This window comes from Malaclemys terrapin, chromosome 7, assembly GCF_027887155.1.
Source record: "Malaclemys terrapin pileata isolate rMalTer1 chromosome 7, rMalTer1.hap1, whole genome shotgun sequence".
In the NCBI taxonomy this organism is placed as follows: Eukaryota; Metazoa; Chordata; order Testudines; family Emydidae; genus Malaclemys; species Malaclemys terrapin.
Genome location: NC_071511.1, coordinates 69,377,083 through 69,399,380, shown reverse-complemented (window position 1 = coordinate 69,399,380; position 22,298 = coordinate 69,377,083). Strand labels below are relative to the sequence as shown.

The window sequence follows — 22,298 nt, the reverse complement described above, 5'->3', positions numbered from 1 at the left end:
GAACTTCAACAAAGGGTAGCCTGTCACAGGGCACACTCCATTCCCTAGTTGATATTTGGAAGTGGAAGGGCTCAAGGGCTGGGCTCAAGGGCTGGCCTCTGCTCCCCAGCTGGAGAAGAGATTTCCCATTTTTGTCAGCTATCATTCCTACAGCTGATTTTCTTCCATGGACTGTGACAGATACCAGCAACAGCTAATACAAGCTGTTTTCCTACATGTACCACTGTGTCAGTTTGCAGCAACAGCACACAGTATTTCACACACTTCATCTAGTATTAAGCCAATTCAGTGGTGGGGGGAAATAAATCAAATGGTTATTCAGTAAACTGATCAAATACCTATAGAGATAAATATAAATCCTCTGAATTTCAGAGTCACTTCTAAAGAGATCTGAATGCAGTTCCAGGTTTCTTCCAGACAGCCACCAGCAGAAAGATTTAGATAAACTGGATGAAATAAAGAGAAGGGAAGCAAAAATAATTAAAGGACTGGGTGAATTGATTTGTGAGGCAATTAAAGGAGCTAATGATGACCCCAGTTTTGCAAAGGTCTTTAAGGACTATTTTAGAATATTTGAAAACCCAGAGCTTCAGGTAAACCACTGCCCTCTCTGTATTGTTTTTAAAATTTGGATTAGAAAGGAGTAGCTAAATGGCTGCTCATAAGATTGTGGTTAGCTGTATTGCTAGACTAAGGGATGGCTAAAGTGGTAATCCTATACCGGGTATTTGAAGGGTATAAATCTCAAGAATGGGCCCATCTCATTCCCTTTTGTGGAAAAACCTGTAGTAGGAGGCTATGTGGGAAAAAACCTCAATGAGGATTCCCTCACATCTGCTGGTGCTGTGGATTTGCATCTCTCCTCCATCATGGAATGGGCTTTGGGACTCACCCCTTCAAACCTGGTAATCCCCAGGAGGCCTGGCTAAACCCCAGCAGTCCCACCCCACTTCTCTGGTAAAACAGCCCCTTTAGAGTCACACTACCAGGGACTTCCCCAGCTGTGGCTGCCCTACAGAAAAGATATAGCTTGCTGCATTAGCTTGTTTTCAGAATTTCTGCAGTGCCGGGGCTGGGGTGGAATGATGTGTTTGCCTATGTCTGCTTACTCCTCTTGCATGGACCCAAGACCAGTGAAGCATCCGGGGGGGAACCCGGGGGTGTGAGCGTGTCCATGATGGGGGTGACTAAGGAGACGATCCCTCTGAGAGTGGATCAGAGGGTGGAGAGGAGGCCATGGAGAGGAACTGCATAGGATTGTACAAAGGGCATAACTAAGAATAATGGGGTAAAATTAAGAAAGGGGAAAATACTGAATAATGGGGAAAGCTCCGGGTAGTGAGATCTATTAGGCTGTAGAATAATCTAATACTAGATTTCTCCCATCTCTAATCCCATGATATAATCAAATGCAAATTCTCTCTGTAAGGAAAGGTAGTACTATGAAGTCAACGGAAACTATAGTCTCTACACCTGTTGCAAAGACAACATGGAGCCTGAATTCCTACCTCAAACTCCTGGACCTGTACAAATACAGATTTGAGGTCAGAATCTGGGACATGGTCCTATTAGGAGATTATTAATTGTAATGTCCTCACTAATCATTATTATTGACATGTTCAGAGAACTGTACCAAGTTTAACTAATTAACACACAGCACTCCTTTGATTGTCCCCATTTCACAAAGGGGGAAATTGAGGTGTGGAAATTAAGTCCCAGATCCAGAAAGGTATTTAGGTTTCTAACTTTCACGGAAATCAATGGAAGTTAGGAGCCTAAGTACATTTATGGATCTGGGCCTAGGTGACTTGCCCAGAGTGAAAGCCAGGCTATCTGCTTACAACTACTTGCTCATTACCCTGGGCTACAATGCCTACTTCAAATCAGATTCACTCTACAATTAGTGACAGGTTTCAGAGTAGCAGCCATGTTAGTCTGTATCCGCAAAAAGAACAGGAGTACTTGTGGCACCTTAGAGACTAACAAATTTATTTGAGCATAAGCTTTTGTGGGCTACAGCCCACTTCATCAGATGCATAGACATGGATTTCCACTCCATATGGCTAAATTCAGTGCCTTGCATAGTCTATGCATCTGATGAAGTGGGCTGTAGCGCACAAAAGCTTATGCTCAAATAAATTTATTAGTCTCTAAGGTGCCACAAGTACTCCTGTTCTTTTCACTTTACAATTAATTATCCCAAAAGTGGATTTGTCTTTCTATTCAGAAAATCACCTGCAAAATCCAGCCTAGTGGTCTAACAGCAGCACTAGTTCTTGAATTCCCAAGCAAGCAGAAGACATGTGGCTCTAACCCCACATCTGCACGCTGCATCTGCTCAAAGCTCAAGCTGACACAAGTCTTCCCTAGGGAGCTACATGGAATCCATGTCAGAGGGGAGAGAGAACAGCAACAAGAAGCTGTTGATGGAGGGGAGGAGCACAATGTGGGATTCACAGGGAATACCCCTCCCCATTAAAAACCACCTGCCTGAGCAAGTCTGAGTATGCAAGTAGACAGGACCTTTGCAGAAAACCTGCCTTTGTTAGCAAAGATTTAAGATACCCCCACCCTTGCCCCGACCTGGGGCACCATTTCAGATTTGGGGAGGGGTGGAACTTTAAGCATGATTCTAGTGGCCAAGTAAGGACCTGAAAACTCTAGTTTTTTGGCAGATAATTTAATAATTAGCTGACAGGAGCACTGTATCTAATTCCTAAAAGAAAAGAAAAAATAGACCCACTCAGCTCTAATATTAACATGTTCTGACATCTTGTGGCAAGTCACTTAAGGGACACTGGTTAGGTTTACAATTTTAATGTATATTCTTACTCTGTTACTAACTCTGAGAGAGAGATCCCAACAGGACTTCTGGGGAGTGGAGTCTAGTGGGTTACAGTGTGTGGGGGGGTGTCAGATACTTCTGGGTTATATATAAGAACTTAAGAACAGCCATACTGGGTCAGATCAATGGTCCATCTAGCCCAGTATCCAGTCTTCCAACAGTGGCCAATACCAGGTGCTTCAGAGGGAATGGACAGACAGGCAATCATCAAGTGATTCATCCCCTGTCACCCATTCTCAGCTTCTGGCAAACAGAGGCTAGGGACACTTCAGAACATAATGTTGTACCCCTGCCCATCCTGGCTAATAGCCATTGATGGACCTATCCTCCATTAACTTATCCAGTTCTTTTTTGAACCCTATTATAGTTTTGGCCTTCAAAACATCCTCTGGCAATGAGTTCCATGGGTTTACTGTGAAGAAATACTTCCTTTTTTTTGTTTTGTTTTTTAAATCTGCTGCCTATTAATTTCATTGGGTGATGCCTAGTTCTTGTGTTATGTGAAGGAGTAAATAACATTTCCTTATTCAATTTTTCCACACCATTAATGATTTTATAGACCTTATCATATCTCCGTTAGTTGTCTTTTCCAAGCTGAAAAATCCCAGTTTTATTAATATCTCTTTATACTGAAGCTATTCCATACCCCAATCATTTCTGTTGCCCTTCTGTGTACTTTTTCCAATTCTAATATATCTTTTTTAGAGATGGGGTGACAAGATCTGCATGCAGTATTCAAAATGTGGGTGTACCATGGATTTATATAGAGGCAATGATATTTTGTTTTATTATCTATCCTTTTCCTAATGATTCCCAACATTGTTAGCTTTTTTGATTGCCACTAAACAGTGAGCTGATGTTTTCAGAGAACTATCCAGAATAACTCCAAGATCTCTTTCTTGACAGGTAGAAGCTAATTTAGACCCCATCATTTTGTATATATACTTGGGATTATATCTTGCCATGAGCATTACTTGGCATTTATCAACACTGAATTTCATCTGTTATTTTGTTGCCCAGTCAGTCAGTTTTCTGAGGTCCCTTTGTAACTCTTGTCTGCTGTGGACTTAAGTACCTTGAACAATTTTGTATCATCTGCAAATTTTGCCACCACACTGTTTATTCTCCCCCCTCCCCCCCCCCAGATCATTTATGAACATGTTGAACAGTACTGGTCCCAGTACAGACCGCCTTCCCCCCCACCCCCAGGGGACACCACTAATTAGTATTTACGCCGCTGCATTCTAAGAACTGACCACTAGTCTTACCCTTTGTTGCCTATCTTTCAACTGGAGTGCCTGACAATGCTTTCAGGATCATCTAAGGATCCTTAATTTGATGACAAGCCTTTTGTCACTTTAATCACCATGCCTCTGTTTATAAAATCAATAAATCTGTTAGTCTTTAAGGTGCCACCAGACTCTTTGTTGTTTCTGTTTATAAACACACTCCCTGCCCCAAGGGCTAAAGCTGGCAGCAGCATGGAACTCATCGCATTCAACACTCAAGCTGTGCTGCCCTTAAAAATCTATCTGAGGCTAGGGCATGTGCAGTAAGCAAACCTCCGACATGAAATGAGGGGGAGGGGGAGGAACCCCCTCTCTACATAGCGCCCCCATGCATGTAATTCTCTAGCGAGAGAGCTCTGAGGAGCTCCAGCGCGCTCAGCGTAGCCCTCTCCAGCGAGCCCCGGGAGCTCGAATGCACCCAGCACGTCCCCGTCCAGCTGGGACGCCAACCGTGCCCCGCAGCACCAGAGCCAGGGGGGGTCGGAGCTTCTCCATGGACGGGGCGGGGACTCTGACTGCTTCCCCTTCCTCCCCAGCAGAGAGGTTCGAGCTCAGGCCTGATCGTCCCCACTTCCTCCCCCCGCGGCCGGAATGGTCTGGTCCGGGTGCAGTCCGCTTCTCCCCCCTTCACCTCGGGCGACATTGGCGGCCCCGCCTCCGTGGGGCGATGCTGTGAGCGGCGCTCGAGGCCAGTGCCAACATGGCGGCGTCCCCTGGGGACCCCGGCGGCTATTTCCGGAGCACCAGCCGCTTCTGGATGGGCGCCATCGCCATCTCCATAGGCTACTTCGCTGTGAGTAGCCGGGCGCCCGGCGCTGGGGGGCTCAGGGCTAGGGTGAATGGGTGTGGGGGGGCATGGATGAGGCTGGGGGTGTCGGGAATAGAGGGCGCTGGGAGCGGCTAGGGTGCGTGTGGCAGGGGGGAGCGGAGTGCTGGGGGCAGAGTGTGTGTATCCGAGCGGGGGGCAGGGCTGGGGGGGTGGGGGATTGTTGTGGGAGTTCAGTGAGTGAGGTGGTTTCTTGCACTTGCGAGGTGAGGAAAATGAAAACAGCACAAGAAGGGCAGTTGTTTTAGGGGTAGCTATTTTCCCCCACCCCACCTGGTTTGTTTATGCGAGTGGGATATAATTCCCCCTTCTCCAAGAGTTGACAGCAGAAACAAATTTTGCCAGGAGATGCTGAAGTTGGTAACGATACTATAGATCTGCCATTCAGGTACACCTCCTATATAAGGCTTGTCTAGAGTAGGGATTTTTGTATATCTATAAAAAATATCCCACTCTTGCAAAGAGCAGAGCATCTTCCCCTGATACTAGCACTGCACTCTTCGTGTGCTCACACAGCTCCTGCTACCATGCTTAGAGTACATTAAATTGGCATAGTGTCAAACATGGGTGACCTTGGGAGGCTTGTGTACAGTAGCCTTCTGTCCAGTTCTAATAGTGGGAGAGCTGAACCGGTATTACCAACAGTTGGAATTAAAAATAAAATAAAACTGCAGACAGAGGCAACTGTGGCTAGATTTTGTACAGAAAAAGAGGTTCATTCTAACTGAGGAATGAAAGACACAGCTTGTGCACTAAGGAGGAGCACGTCCATCAAAGCTTTTTAAAATAAGGGCAATTTAATTGAATTCTGAAGTGAGTGGGGATCCAGCAGAGAGTTTGAAGGTGGACTACACATCTTTAAATATAGGAGAAAGTGAAGCATTGCACTCGTAATGCAAATTTTGAATAGGCCGAAGGGGAGACAGGTTTCCAATACTTTAGAATTTCAACATAGTGGAAGCTGAGGCAGAAGTGTGTATTGATAAAAACCACTTCTTAATGTGAGTAGTGACCAAAAGTTACACTTGGCCAATCAGTAAATTGCATGAAAAAAGTGGAGGTGGGTTGAGTTTCATTGAGACAACTGCAGCTACCATTCTGTTTTGGATTTTTGTTGGCAGATTCAGCAAAGGGCTAGTCTACACTTGCAACGTTAAAGCGCTGCCATGGCAGTGCTTTAACGTGGCTTGTGTAGTCACAGCAGAGTGCTGGGAGAGAGCTCTACGAGCGCTCTAAAAAAACCCCACCTCCATGAGGAGCATAGATACCAGCGTGGCTCCCGGCACTAGGGCACTATCTACACTAGCGCTTTACAACGCTGAAACTTGCTGCGCTCAGGGGTGCGTTTTTTCACTAAAGTGTATGTTTCTCTTAGTGGGCAGTCTTTTTACCTTCAACAATACCCTACAAGAATCTGGGACAATTTGGCCATTTTACTAAATATTTAGTGGACAACCACCCCAAACTGCTATATAATGGGTAAGTTTGATTTGGAAAGCTAATGTTTTTGCTACTTACATTGTTTTGTTTCCCCATCTCCACCCCCTACTTAAGATTCCATAATTTAATTTGATAGTTTGTTACATTTTAATGGCTTGTGTTTCACCTCGGTGGAGGTAGGGGTGGTGAAAGGCTAGGTGAATGAAACTTGTCAAGGCCAGTTCCTGAGATCCAGAAGCTGAATTGGGAATTTGCTCTCTTTAGGGTGAAAAAACATATAGATTAAATAATTCTTGGCAACAGTTAATATCTAAGTTTACAAGGCCTCTTATTAACTTTTCTCAAATGCTTCTGTTACCCTGGAAGCTAAATGGCTGTACAGACACTGCAGGCTGTTTCCAGAGTTCTCCCTTTTTCCTCTTCAGAAGGGAGATGTCTACCTTAATGCTTCAACTTCTTAGGCCTTGTCTACACTAGGAGTTTATTTCGAATTTAGCAGCGTTAAATCAAATTAATCCTGCACCCGTCCACACAACGAAGCCATTTATTTCTAAATAAAGGGCTCTTCAAATTGATTTCTGTACTCCTCCCCGCCAAGTGGAGTAGCGGCAAAATCGATATTGTCATTTCGAATTAGGGTTAGTGTGGCCGCAATTCGATGGTATTGGCCTCCGGAAGCTATCCCACAGTGCATCATTGCTGTCCAGAGCGGTCACAATCTGAACTCGGATGCACTGGGCAGGTAGACAGGAAAAGCCCCAAGAACATTTGAATTTCATTTCCTGTTTGCCCAGCACAGGAGTGCACAGGTGACCACAGAGAGCTCATCAGCACAGGTAACCATGCAGGCCGATAATTGAAAAAAAAAGCACCAGCATGGACCATACGGGAGGTACTGGATCTGATCGCTATATGGGGAGAGGATTCAGTGCTAGCAGAACTTTGAAAAGATGAAATGCCAAAACTTTTGAAAAAGCCTCCATGGGCATGATGGAGAGAGGCCACAATAGGGACTCAGAGCAGTGCCGCGTGAAAGTCGAGGAGCTCAGACAAGCCTATCAGAAAACAAAGGAGGCAAACGGTCATTCCAGGTCAGAGCCGCAGACATGCCGCTTCTACGCTGAGCTGCATGCAGTTCTAGGGAGGGGGCCGCCCCCACTACCCCACCTCTGACCGCGGATTCCAAGGTGGGGGTAATCTCATCAGCTACACCTGAGGATTCTGCGGACGGGGAAGAGGAGGAGGAGGAGGAGGATGAGCTTGCGGAAAGCACACAGCACTCCGTTCTCCCCGACGGACAGGATCTTTTTCTCAGCCTGACTGAAGTACCCTCCCAAGCTAATACCCAAGACCATGACCCCATGGAAGGGACCTCAGGTGAGTTTACCTTTTAAAATATAAAACATGGTTTAAAAGCAAGCGTTTTTTTAATGATTAATTTGCCCTGAGGACTTGGGATGCATTCGCGGCCAGTACAGCTACTGGAAAAGTCTGTTAACGTGTCTGGGGATGGAGCAGAAATCCTCCAGGGACATCTCCATGAAGCTCTCCTGGAGGTACTCCAAAAGCCTTTGCAGAAGATTTCTGGGCAGTGCAGTCTTATTCCGTCCTTCATGGTAGGACACTTGACCACGCCATGCTACTAGCAAGTAATCTGGTATCATTGCATGACAAAGCCTGGCAGCGTATGGTCCCGGTGTTTGCTGGCATTCCGGCAACATCCGTTCTTTATCTTGCTGTGTAGTCCTCAGGAGAGTGATATCGCTCATGGTAACCTGGTTGAAATACGGGAATTTAATTAAGGGGACAGAGGTGGCCGTTCCTACTGGGCTGTTTGCCTGTGGCTGAAAAGAAATCCTTCCCTGCAGTTAGCCAAGTGTGGGGGGAAATTGGCGCGGAGCTTTTTGCTTTTGTCTAGCAGGGCTCTTCCCTGATACCAGCGACACAGTGGGGGAAGGGATAAAGTGATCAACCCAGAGAATTGGATGGGGAGGGGGGTTAGTTTGTTTTCTGCTGCTGAAGGTTAACAGGAAAACCGCAGCAGTCAACAGGCTTTGCTTGGTATGTGGAAAAGGAGGGCGCAGAAGCTGAAAGACAGCGGCTTACCATGGCCGCATGCAAGCCGAATTCTGTTGCCTGGACCTACGTCTGTGATCTCTAACACCAAAGCCACAGGCACTCAATATTAAGATGGAAAATGCGACCTTGTACTGAAATCACATGTGCTATGTAATGTGAATAGTGTTTTTCACTATGAAAGAGTATAGGTGTTGTTCTGTAAAACGTATCTTTTTAAAAACTTCTCTCCTTTTTTCCATCCCCCCCGCAGGCTCTCTCAGATAAGGTGTCGGAGAAAGAGGACGCGAGACAAGATGTTCTTGGAAATAATGGAATGCACCCGCAATGAAAGAGCTCATTTGAATGAGTGGAAGGACACGGTATCTAAGTACAGGAAAGATGCCAGTAAAAGTGAGGTCATGAGGGACGCTCGAGATGAGAAGTGGTAGGCTGCAACACTGGGACTGCTGCGTGATCAAACGGACATGCTCCGGCGTCTGGTGGAGCTTCAGGAACGGCAGCAGCATAACAGAGTGCCGCTGCATAACCTCCCTCCCCCCTCACCATGTTCCATAGCCTCCTCACCCAGACGTGTAAGAACCCGGGTGGGGTGGGGGAAAAGGGGGGAAAAAAGGCTCCGTGCACCCTCCCATTCCACCCCAGTGGACAGCCCAACCAAAAGGCTGTCATATTGAATTTTTTCAGTGGCCTTTTACTTCCCTCCTATCCTCCTCCCAAACCTCATCCAGGTTACCTTGTCGGTTCTCTCCCTATGTTTATAATCAATTAATAAAGAATACATGATTTTTAAACAATAGTGACTTTATTTCCTTTAAAAGCAAGCTGTGATTTAAGGGTGGGGGAGGGTGGTTTGCTTACAGGGAATGAGTCAATCAAGGGGCGGGTTTTCAACAAACAGAACTTTCACCCCGTAGCCTGGCCAGTCATGAAACTGGTTTTCAAAGCTTCTCTGATGCGCAGAACTTCCTGGTGTGATCTTTTAATTGCCCTGGTGTCTGACTGCACATAATCAGCAGCCAGGCGATTTGCCTCAGCCTCCCACCCCGCCGTAAAGATCTCCCCCTTAATCTTACAGAGATTGTGGAGCACACAGCAAGAAGCAATAACAATGAGGAGATTGGTCAGTAACCAGCACCAGTGACCTTTTAAATGGCCAAATGCACATTCTACCACCATTCTGCACTTGCTCAGCCTGTAGTTAAACAGCTCCTCACTCCTGTCCAGGCTGCCTGTGTATGGCTTCGTGAGCCATGGCATTAAGGGGTAGGCTGGGTCCCCAAGGATAACTATAGGCATTTCAACATCCCCAACGGTTATTTTCTGGTCTGGGAAGTAAGTCCCTTGCTGCAGCCATTTCAACAGAGTAGTGTTCCTGAAGACACGAGTGTCATGAACCCTTCCCGGCCAGCCCACGTTAATGTTGGGGAAACGTCCTTTGTGATCCACAAGTGCTTGCAGCGGTTTATGTACTGGCTACCCTGGTGCTCCGGTGCCAAGATAGGGATATGGGTTCCATCTATCGCCCCACCACAGTTAGGGAATCCCAGTGCAGCAAAGCCATTAACTATGATCTGCACATTTCCCAGAGTCACAACCTTTGGTAGCAACAGCTCAGTGATTGCTTTGGCTACTTACATCACAGCAGCCTCCACAGTAGATTTGCCCACTCCAAATTGATTCCCGACCGACCGGTAGCTGTCTGGCGTTGCAAGCTTCCACAGGGCTATCTTCCACTCGCTTCTCAACTGTGAGGGCTGCTCTCATCTTGGTATTCTGGTGCTTCAGGGCAGGGGAAAGCAACTCACAAAGTTCCATGAAAGTGCCCTTATGAATGTGAAAGTTTCGCAGCCACTGGGAATCGTCCCACATCTGCAACACTATGCGGTCCCACCATTCTGTGTTTGTTTCCCGGGCCCAGAATCGGCGTTCCATGGTTATAACCTGCCCCATTAACAGCATGATCTCCAAAGCACCGGGGCCTGTGGTTTGATAGAATTCCATGTCCATGTTGTCATCACTCTCGCTGCCGCAGCCTACTCCTTGCCACCTGTTTTTGCAGGTTCTGGTTCAGCATAAACTGCACGATAACGCGCGAGGTTTTTACAATGTTCATGACTGCTGTCTTGAGCTGAGCTGGCTCCATGCTTGCCGTGGTATGGCGTCGGCACTGTTCACCCAGGAAAAAGGCGCGAAACTGTTGTCTGCCATTGCTTCCCTGGAGAGGGGGAAGGATGTATCCAGAACCACCCGTGACAATGTTTTTGGCCCCATCAGGAATTGGGATCTCAACCCAGAATTCCAATGGGCGGAGGAGACTGCGGGAGCTATGGGATAGCTACCCACTGTGCAACGCTCCGGAAATCGACGCTAGCCCCAGTACATGGACGCACACCGTCAAATTAATGTGCTTAGTGTGGGCGCATACATTTGACTTTATACAATCTGTTTCCAAAATTCAAATTATATAAATTCAGATTAATCCCGTAGTGTAGACATACCCTGCGTCTCAGCTTACATTGAAGGACCTCTGTTAAAGGTGTTACAATTTATAGTGTAGACAGGACCAAGGGTTTTTTTGGGTTACATAACTTATGGCTTTATGCCATTTAAGCCTGTCTATATATGGAGTTTTTCAGAAAGAGCTTTTTTTAATCAGGCTGTTCCTGAGTAACTATGTGTAGACACATTTTTATTCCAGAGTAAGTGTCCACACGTGGAGTTATTCAGGAACAACTGGATAGAAAGAGCTCTTTCTGAAGAACTATGTTTAGATAAGCCTTTATTGCAGCCAGCTCTCATCACTTGTGTGTAAAGAGAACCTTAGACTGTTTGGGACATTCCAGCTTCACTTTTTGTTCCTTTCACCATGCACTGAATCAGGACTCAATCTCATTGTGATTTCCAATCACCAGAGGAACTTGGAACACTTAGTATCTAGATAAAAGTTACTCAGTGTGCCTTGGTGTGTTGCTTCAGATGCAAGATTGGTATCCACAGCTCCTAACTGGAACAAGGCTATACATTAAAATTGGTGGTGGACAAATACTGCAGTTCAGAAAAGCAGGTATCTGGGCACCAATATACAACAGAAGGGCAATTTACAAGAGCATATTAATATAGATCAAAATGATTTCAGAGACCTGTTTTTAGAAGGGCTTTGTTAAAAGCTTCAAATTGCCCCATCATTACTCCACTTTGAAGACTGACCGCTTTTGACTCATTTGAAAAGCTAGTCTTTTCTTAAATGCCCAATTAGGCATGTATTTGATCTCTTTATACCATCTGTTTATAAACTAAAGCTAATAAAACTTCTAGTAACTATAAATCCAATGAAAAGCTGACCATTTGACTTCTCTGGTACTTAGATTGCACCTCTAATAAGTACAAGGCTAAATTCTGTAGTGAGGCAAGCTTGTATTGACTTCACTGAAAGTTGAGCCTGATATTGGGCCAAATTCTGTAGTACAGTATCTGCTATTTTACAAACATACCATGACAAGTTTTGGATGAATACCAGGTGCTTTAGGTGATGCTCTGTACCTGAACTTCATAGCTTGTTCTTAGTCAGAGCACAGTTAAGAGAGACTCTGCCTTTCTTTCAAATACGCCCTTAGACTAAAAAATTCTCTGTTGTCTTCTAGAAAAAGCAGAAAGCTAACTTGTCGGTTTCTTAAATATCGTCTTTCCATCTTTTGCATTATGGAAACAGTGTGGTCCTAATTTTCAGCAACATTAAAACTAATGTGTGTGCTTATCTTACCAGGTTTTGGCTTGCCTGGGGAATTCATATAGCTGAAGCATTGTACAGTATCAAGTTATGCAAGTAAGTTGTGTGGGGTTGTTTTTTTAAATTCCCCTCTATCTTAGATTTTAGGGACAAGATTAAAAAAAAAAAAAAGCCTAAAAAGGATATGGGTTTAGGAACCTAACTTCAGGCACTGTTACTGAGGGAATTTGGGAGGAAGAGTTCATCCTCCCATGTGGTGCTCTGATATTTCAGTTAGCCATTTAAAAAAAAAAAAAAAATTCTGCCAAGTCTATCAGTTTAAGCATTTTTTCTATTAGATTTAAACTTTTACAACTGAGCAAATCTGTGGGTTTTAAACATTTTTATTATTTTTATCAAATTAAGTTTTCAGTTGTGGGAAATTGAAAAGTCAGAATTTTTTAATGAGAGGCATTGAGATTCAAAAAGTTAAAGCCTTATAACCTTAACACTAGTTGTCAAAATATACAAAGTAAATAAATATCCTTAAACTGGGTTCTCAAGCAGCATTTTTCTTAACTGAAATTTGCAGATATTAAAAGTATTTTTATTTGTCTGTGTGTTTGAAATTGATGTTTACTGACATTTACCGATTAATCTTTCCAAATCTAACTATAGTGCAGAGTGCCATAGAAGAGAGTTATATCAGTAGGTGGAATAAAAACAATTATGGTACTTTTGGGGGGGGATGGGGGGAGACGGGGGAGGGGAGTGGGGAAGAGGGTGGTCAAGGGAGCCCTTGACACCTGATATCATTTATACTCTTTCCCTTATGAGAGAGGAGACTCTGGATGAAAACAGGGTCAAAGATGGCCTGTCTCTCAGGCAGTGTCTTTCTGGATTCAGCTCTGTGAGCTTGGTCTATCAGAGTCTATTACCGCCTTAGTGGGGCCTACCTTCTGCCCCTCTAGGGACTTACTGCTTTGCTGCCAATCAGGTCAGTTGAAAAGGCAATGGTCACAAGCTGCACTCTCTGTTGGCAGCAGTCTCTGAAGTGGAATAGCCTTCTTCCTGTTCACTGTCCCTTCCCTTTTTAAGCTTCTTCCTTTCCAGGAAGAACAAGCCTTGCAGGTTTGCTTCATTAGTGCTAAACAGGCCCAGAAGAGCTGGTTGATCTCCCCTACACCAGAGTTAGGGCATGTCCCTTCACATACCTTCAAATATTAAGGCCAAATGAGGGGCTTTTCTTTAAGCAGATCTCAAAGATAAACAGGATTATTGGCCTAGTGTATGGGAGAGAAGCTGTAGATTTCAAATCTTGATTTTAGTAAGGCTTCTTGATACAGACTCACACACCAGCGTCATAAGCACATAGGGAAATGTGGTCAGGATGAAATTACTTTAAGATGGGTGCGCAGCTGTCAAAAATACCATGCTTAAAAACTAATCAATGGTTTGCTGTCAGACTGGGAGGGTATATCTAGTGGTATTCTGCAGGGATCTGTCCTGGGTTAGATACTATTCAGTAATGACTTGGACAATGGAGTGAAGAGTATGCTTATAAAATTTTCAGATAACACCTGGATTCAAAGGACCTTAACAAATTGGAGAATTGGTCTGAATTCAACAAGATAAAATTAAATAAAGACAACCACACTTAGGACAGGGTTTGGGGACAGGGGAAAAACAAAAACAGAAACAAACAAAAAACCCTCAAATGTACAGTTACAAAATGGGGAATAACTTGCTGGCTTACAGTGTATCACAAATTGAACAAGTCAACAATGTAATGCAGTTGCAAAAAAAGTTAGTACTCTGGAATGTTTTAACAGAACTGTTGTATGCAAGACAAGGGTAGTAATTGTTCCACTCTCCTCAGCACTGGTGAAGCCTCAGCTGGACTACTGTGTCCAATTCCGAGTGCCACACTTTAGGAAAGATGTGGACAAATTGGAGAGAATCCGTAGGAGAGCACTAAAGATGATAAAAGATTTAGAGACTCAGACCTATGAGGAAAGGTTAAAAAAAAAAAAAACTGTCCATGTTTAATCTAGAGCAGTGGTTCCCAAACTTGTTCCGCCACTTGTGCAGGCAAAGCCCCTGGCAGTTCGGGCTGGTTTGTTTACTGATCGCGGCTCCCAGACTGCCAAGCGACGGAGCAAGTTTGGGAACCACTGCTCTAGAGGAAAGAAGACTGAGGAGAGAGACCTGATAGTCAAATCTTATAAAAAGAAGACTGTAATCAATTCTTCTTCTTGTCAACTGAAGGTAGAACAAGCAGTAATGGGCTTAATCCGCAACAAGGGAGACTTGGGTTAGATATTAGGAAATAACTATTCTTATGGTTAGAAAGTAAGATCCGGAATAGGCTTTCAAGGCAGGTTGTGGAATCCCCATCATAGAAGTTTTTTAAAAACTGGTGACCAGACACCTGTCAGGGATGGTCTAGGTTTACTTGGACCTGCCTCAGCACAGGGGGCAGGACTTGAGGACCTTCCAGCCCTACATTTCTGTGATTCTATAAAATAACTTCTCAGCATCTTTGTAATCAATAGAGTAGATACATCTTGTGAAAAATTTCAGAGTAACAGCCGTGTTAGTCTGTATCCGCAGAAAGAAGAACAGGTACTCCTGTTCTTCTTCTTGTGAAAAATGTGAGTGTGGGGGAAGGCAGGACTGGGCTGCCACCTAGTGGGTCTTTGTGAAATAGAAAGTGTATATAAAGGAATTCTGGAATATAAGGATTCTGTTTGCATCAGTCAGTGTCCGGAAGTCGAGCCCTACTCAGACTAAGATGTATATGGCTCAGGAGTAAAAGATTGTGAAGGCTCTACAGTCAGAGTAATCGTTCTTATGTTTACTCTAAACCCCATGTTGATCAGCAATACTTTCGAAACTTAATACTTTCAACTGACTTTTTAAAAAAATTATGTAGCTCTTCTGCCAACTCGTAAAGTTGCAGCCTTGCTTACATCTTGGTTCATGTGTACTGGGAAAGGGAAGACAGTCTCATGCAGTGTTCTGGAAACCTACACATGCTCCTCTTCCACTTGTCACAGGCTGTCTGGCACTCCTTATTCAGACAAACAAAACAAAGTAAATAGTGCTTTTGTTTGGTCCATGTTTGGTCCATTGCTTAATGTGGTCCTCAGATTATTTGTATTTGGAAAAAAAAAAAGTTGGCCTCAGTTGATTTAATTAAAAGGGGAGTATGAAGTGATGCCTATTTGCAGTTATATAACTTCCCAGTTTTAAAAGGAGAAAGGGCAGACTTCTCTCACAGTTAAAAATTCCTAAGATTGTGCACAAATTTACAAGACTTATGCCGGATGTCAGACATAGTAGGTATGACAACCCCTTTCTAGGTTTTGCACCCTGCAGAAAGCACTTAAGTTTATACAGCATTATTAAAATGTGAAGTACTATGAAGAGGCAGAAATAAAGACTGCTTACTTAACACCTTGTTTCTGATAAGCCTCTGTCCAGGCAGCTGCTGTTAATATAATTCCAATGATACGAACATCCACTTTCCAGTAGTACTTTTAGACATTACTAAGGAGACAGGAAATGAAATCGAACAGTTAAATCTCATTGAGGGTAGAAAGTATTTGTTTGCCTAGATTATATATATATATATATATATATATATATATATATATACACACACACACACACACACACACACACACACGTTTTGCAAGAGTGTAATCTTGCATAAGCAAGTTGCAGTATTTGAAAAACTGCAAAAGAATGCAGGAAAAAAAAAATTCAGGAACACTAAAACCCTGTTTGGACTACACTGCCTTTCTTTACAGTAGGTACTAAAAACATGTTCACATGTATTAGCTAACACATTTGCTATCTACTCATCTTCCTCATGTAGACAGGGCCCAACAGTATAAACAGGGTTAGGATATTTTAGTTGAAATTGGTAGAGGGAGCACCAAGTAAGTTGAGACAGTGTGTCTAGTTAAAGCTTCCTGTATTACACATGTTCAATCAGACCTTGAGTCTAGCCCATCCGCTATTTTTATACCTCCAATAATGAGCTTTTCACTTAGTTCCTGACCAGTTTGTCAGGAGCTTTTGTGGCATTATCTGTTTACCTTTTCCCCAATATAAGGAAGGGCAGGGAAAAGTTAGAGCTTTACATTTTTGGGGATTGTTTTTTAAATGAATCTAAATGCACTCCCAGTCTTAGTCTACAGTGACTTAAAGCATATGCTAGATCTCTTGATACTATTCGCCATATGCTCTTGGAAATGACTGCAGCACGGGAAGAAGCCATTCTTCTGATGGTTTCACCAGTGAAAGTTATGATTTCCAAAGCAATAGCACCTGACGAGGGAAGGAGAGGGTTGGAGGCTTGTCTCTAACTAGCAGGTGTGCTGCCATCAGTAGCATCTTTTTTCCTCCTTTCTGCACTATGGAGAAATGCCAAAATAGTTAGCCAGCCCTGCACCTGTTGAGGTCACAGATCTTTTAATGAACATTCAAGAGGTTAAAATTAGTGTTAAATGTGCCTCGTATGTTCATTTTGTTTGAATTTGCCTTGGAAATGTATAGTCAGTACAAAAGTTGCAAACTGTATTAATTCAAAGACAGTTGAGAAAACTACTCAAGTGTAATCTCAATGGATCTGGGTTAGTATTGCTCCCACCACACTGTGATGTACTGTTCTTGGGATTGCTAACCATCACTGTGCAGCCCATTTCTTTAACTGATAAAGTAGTCTGAAATCATTACATAAAGCACTGAAGGCCATTAGTCTTTTTAGTGACTAGTGTTTCCACACAATCAACTTTCCACATGCAAATCAGCTGTTCCATATGAAAAAAGTTTCACACTGTTTAAGAAACATGATCCCTGTTATTGCTGCTAAGTCTCATCTGTTCACATAGCAAAAAAGGAAGTCTGTGTGCAACTAACTTGCTGTCTATTCTCCAGGCTGCCACTGTAACTGAAAAGCTCTTACCATAGTGAAAATACATTAATAAACTCTGTATCATGTAGGGATTTGCTTAGCGTACTGTACTTGACTTCATGATTACTTTATACTAGTAATGCCAAATGTCTCATCCCCATGCTTATTTTGCACTTCAAAATGTTAACTGTGCATAATGTTAACATTGACAGCATCAATAACTTGACTTAATGTGTCAAAAACAGGTCTAGTGATCATGATTAACAAGTCTTCATTAGTGGTACAGACTGCGTTAAATGGAGTGTAAAAGTTGAGCCTCATTACTAAACATTCCTCACATCAAGGTGCTTTGAGCTGTAAACATCAATCAATATGATCAGTGGTATGTTAGATCCATTTCACAGTTCACTTTTATGGAAAGTATATAGTATGTTAAATAAAATCTAACTTTGTTTTACTGCAGGACCAAAGGCATCACTGACAGCTCTGTTCAACGTCGATGGTTCATCCAAACCTTCCTCTTTGGTATAGCTTCTCTCTCCCACCTGCTAGCCTACAAGCCTCCGCCTAAGAAGCAGAGATAAAGGATTGGAAAAGAGGCAAATAAGGCTAATATATTTCAACCTTGTTCTTAGAAAGTGGATTCACCCTATGTGTTTAGTTGCTGTGAATGATCTAAAAGGCATTTCTTGTTATGTGAGCCGGTGCACTCGTGCCAAGGCAATCTTGTGGTATCACTGCTATTATTAAATGCCTGGTTTGAGATATGGGCTCACTTGATAGCTCAAGAAATTAGTATGGGAACATGGAGTATCTCACTTTGTGCTTGCAAAATTCAGTCCAGATTGGGTCAGGGACCAGATATCACTGCCCTCAGTTGGTTGTTTAATGGCCTATATCTAAGGCTACGATTTTGTCACAGAGGTTGCAGAAGTCACAGGTGGCAGGGGGCCAAAGGTGACTCGTGGGAGGGACACAAAGGGGGCACCAGCTAAAGGGGATGTGTCCTCTCCACGTGACTCCTCGCCGCCCCTAGCCTGGGGTCTCTGCACTCTCCCCATCCCACATTACCTCAGGGGGCGGGCTCTGTCCTCCCACTGTACCAGCTCTCCCTGCATGTTCGGCTGCTCTTCCTGGAAGCCAGGCCCCAGAGCTGTTCCCGGATGCTGCCTGATGCAACACAGTAGCTGCCTGGGAGAATGCCTGGCTGCCTCCCGCCCAGGCTTGGCTTCTGGGACAGCAGCTGAGTGAGTTGGAGCCCCCCAGACCTCTCAGAATTGGCTCCTGTCCCCAGAAGCTGAGCCTGGGCTGGGGGCAGCCTGCTGCTGCTGCAGCCAGGTGCTCTCCCAGTCAGCCACTACACTGTGCCAGGCAGCATGGCTGGAAGAGGAGAGGCTTTGGCCCAGGCCCGCTGCTGGGGGCACTTGGCCCTCCGTTATCCTACCATGAGTCACCCCTGCAGGGGGCCCCCATGGCTGCCAGCCATGGAGCTCCCAATCAGCCAGGAGATCCTGGAGCTCTGAGCCATAGGCAATGGGGGCCCCTGGAGTGCCGAGCTGGGGATCCCGCAGCTGCCCCATTGCTGTGGGCAGTGGGGGACACCAGAGCCCCAGCAATAATGCATGCTGGACCCTTATCCATAATAAAATGGGTAGGGAAATTTTTAGTACAAGTCAGGGACAGGTCACAGGCTTCCGTGAATTTTTGTTTATTGCCCATGACCTGTCCCTGACTTGTACTAAAAATATCCGTGACAAAATCTTAGCCTTACCTATATTCTATGTTCAATTTGCTTCAAACTGAAAAGCACAATTCCTCTCTACTCCCACCCAAAGAAAACCCCACCACCCTTGTTGGCAATAGGCATTAAGACAGAACTACCCTTTTTTTGGTAGGTGTTTTTCTTCCACATCAGCAGAGAGACACTTTACTTATGTAGTATAGAGAAGTCTCTGCTTGTTCTAGGCTAGAATGGTTTTCCCAGGCTTTCAATAAATAATTTTCACCAACATTTTTGGTTAAAATTCCACCTACATGTTTTTATCTTGTTCAGTCTTCCCATATCAGAGAGAAATGTCCCTAAAGTTGCAGGAACACTAACAAGTGGCTACATTATACAGGATGATGTTCAATGATCTGAGCCAGAATATGTAGTGAAACAATTCACTCAGTTAATTTAAGGTGACAGAGAACTTGTTGATGTTACCTTGCCTTAAGTCTCGCACAGTGGGAACTTGTCTCTTTGAATGGTGAGTTTAGATTATGGAAGTCAGTGACCAAATATAACTTGAGGGAGAGCAGATTAAGTGCAGCTATTTTCTGAACAACTGATTAACAATACATGTAGAAGTTATAGAAGGTTAATTAGGATTCCTAGATATAACATTTTCTTATCTCAAAACATAAGTCTTATATCTACTGTTACTGTAATGAAATGTAGATTAACTATTCAACTAGATGTTAATGCACTGGTCCAAGAGACTCTATTATTCAGTTCCCCAAATGTAAGGAGTAAAATTCTGCTCCATCTTTCTTAGACCACTTCTAATAAGCAGTCAATTTGTCTGTGGTTTGACAGGTTTCACTCTACTGTACACTATTGTATTGGTCTATTGTTGGACTTTTCAGGAGGATTAAGAGTGAAAACGTGTTCTGTCATGTTTTAACATTGCTCCAAAGGAGCATGACCACTTAAAATATCTGAGCTGCTATATTCAAGGTATTTTTTGGGGGAAAGATGGTTAAAGTATTACTATTATGATTCATAGCTAAAACTATTATTTAGTCATGGAGGTCACGGAAGTCATGGAATCTGTGACTTCCAGCAACCTCAAGGACTTCAGCCTGTGGTGGTTGGGAGCTGCAGGGTCCCCTGCTGCCCACAGGGGGCAGGGATCTGCAGCATACTCCTGTCGTCTCTGGCAGCACCTGGAGCTCCTAGCTCCCCACAGCTCCCAGCCCCCACAGGCAGTGGGGAGACCCCCAGAGCTGCATATGGCAGGGATACCCCTCAGCCGCTACAGGCAGCTCCCAGCCTCTGCGCAGCTGCACTGCTTCAGGCAGTGCATGGACCCGAAGATCCCCATTTGTCATGGAGATTTTTAGTAAAGTCACGGATAGGTCACAGCTTCCATGAATTTTTCTATTTTGCCCGTGACCTGTCTGTGACTTTTACTAAAAATATCCGTGACAAAAATCTTAGCCTTATTCATAGCCCCTGTGGTGTTAGGCTCCTTTTGGGGTGGAGGGGAGGCTACCTGATGACTCTTACATAAATGGAGAGAGCAGCTGCCAGTCCTGTTGCTGCAGTAGTGGAGTCACCTTGAGTAATCTTAAATACCTTAGGCAGTGCCTATGTCTGCCTGTGAACCAAGGCTGGCAGATTTCACAGTGCTGGCACTCCCCTTTTTAAGCAGCTAGTAAAGGGGTGCAGAGGCTTCATCCAAGCACTAGAGCATAGGGAGTTAACTTCTTGACAAATTCTGCTCTAAGCATAAAGGTATAAGGCACACCTGAAGAGTTAATTGGCAATTTAACAACAACAGTCCTGTGCTGTTAAGTGTAAGAGCATCTAGGAGGGTATAGTGTCATACCTGGTAATAAAGAACAGGGTGTGAGAGCACAAGCTTTGCTTCATTTCTGTAATCGGCCTGCCCCTTTAGAACTTCCAATCCTTGAAACTTAAAAATAAAGAATAGAAAGAAAAAGCTGCCTTGAGACTTTTACTTTTGTGAACTGGCAAAATAGGTTATCCAGATGAACAAAACAAACAAAAAAAACCACAAACACCTATATACTCAGTATAAATACTCACTGTGAACCACAGCTGTCTGAAATGCCCATTTAACATATACTATTTCTTTCACAGATTTCCACACACTTTCCAAAGAGTAAATCCCACAAGATGCCTGAGAACTAGTTATTAGACTGAAAGACAGAAGTTACAACCTCTCTAAAGCTACAGTTAATCATGGCAGAACTGGGAATAGAACACAGGAATCTTAACTCTTAAGTTCCTTGTTCTAGCCACAGGTCAATATTCCTCATTCTCTCCATTTCTAAAAATGTACACAGTCGTCCAGCATACTGTGTGAATATCTTTATTTTCATGAGTTCCAAGGAAGATTTTTTTAGTTTAAACAATTCTATGGGTCTGTTAAAACTTGTTAAATTGTCAACAAAGTATTTATGAGCCATAGAAGAATGGCAGGCAGGGAATTGTCTGCCCATCCTGCATAGTGTTGCGGTCATGAGGATATTAGAGAGATAATAAGTCCTGCCTCAGACAATTAAACTCCTGCTGCACTGTGGTAAAGGCTCCCTGGCAACATGCAGGGATATTCAACACTGCATAATTAGTTAAAGTAGCCCATAACTATAGATAAGGTTATAGATATATAGATGGGTATTTTTAACAATGGCAAGCAAAGCAGGCATCATTACAAATCCATCCAACTACAAGCTTAAAGCACTCGCAGTGCTGTAGCAGAGGTGAGTCAGCAAGGTTGTCACAATAAGGCAGCAATAAGGTAAGCTACATTGGGAGTAGATAACCAGTCTCTCGCCCCTTCCAAGAAACCTGAGAAGTAAAGAAAGGGACACAGAGCGCCTCATCACCGGCACCATCTCTTACTGCTAAGAAAAAGGTTTAAAATATAAGAAGGAGAAAATTGACTAGAAAGAGAAATGGAGAAGATAAACAGAGTTAGGCCCAGGATAGAGACAAGAGAGTGGCTCTTCCCTGAGTACAAAACAATGTTATGAAGGATCTTGTATACTTTAGGTCAATATTTAGACAGCACAGACCAATGGCTCATCAGCAGGACCTCTTCATTGTTTTCAAAACACCATGTGTGTGCACATGCAGTGCCACAGAAATAACAATTTGGATAGGATTTTCAAAAATGGCAGGTACTTAGGATATTGGGACTTACCCCGTTTCTCCATACAGTACAGACTAATCTCTCACAGCTAACTACATCCCAGTATTAAGGGTTGCCCCCGGGTCCTTTCAGCAAGATATGGCTGCCAATCCAAGGGGCAAGCCTTCATTTTATTGTTATAATCATTTTGTTTCTTCAAATTCAGCATTGCTAATATATTTATACCTTTACCCCACAGTTGAAAGGAACAATCACTTGTTCATAGTTCTGTTTATACTCAGATTCTGAGCATAAGTCCTGATTCTT

The 22,298-nt window shown here is 43.8% G+C and overlaps 1 protein-coding gene across 2 annotated transcripts; it reads left to right on the top strand.

The window, feature by feature from the left end:
• Positions 1-4,785: 4,785 nt before the first annotated feature.
• Positions 4,786-20,833, top strand: TMEM254 (transmembrane protein 254). 2 transcript variants are annotated; one of them, XM_054036024.1, is made up of 4 exons: positions 4,786-4,927; positions 6,336-6,439; positions 12,243-12,302; positions 17,573-20,833. In XM_054036024.1, exons 1-4 carry the CDS (start codon positions 4,835-4,837, stop codon positions 17,691-17,693), a joined length of 378 nt encoding a protein of 125 aa, XP_053891999.1. In that variant the 5' UTR covers positions 4,786-4,834; the 3' UTR covers positions 17,694-20,833. The 2 variants fall into 2 exon arrangements, with proteins under 2 accessions (XP_053891999.1, XP_053892000.1); XM_054036025.1 differs by lacking the exons at positions 12,243-12,302; positions 17,573-20,833 and adding an exon at positions 8,730-9,269.
• Positions 20,834-22,298: the final 1,465 nt, after the last annotated feature.

What these genes read in the sequence shown, in the direction of transcription:
- TMEM254 (XM_054036024.1), top strand. Translation starts at nt 4,835, where the DNA reads ATGGCGGCGTCCCCTGGGGACCCCGGCGGCTATTTCCGGAGCACCAGC. An exon ending in TCTCCATAGGCTACTTCGCT is followed by an intron (nt 4,928 to 6,335) that starts GTGAGTAGCCGG and finishes TGTTTCTCTTAG; the next exon opens with TGGGCAGTCTTTTTACCTTC. An exon ending in CCCAAACTGCTATATAATGG is followed by an intron (nt 6,440 to 12,242) that starts GTAAGTTTGATT and finishes TTATCTTACCAG; the next exon opens with GTTTTGGCTTGCCTGGGGAA.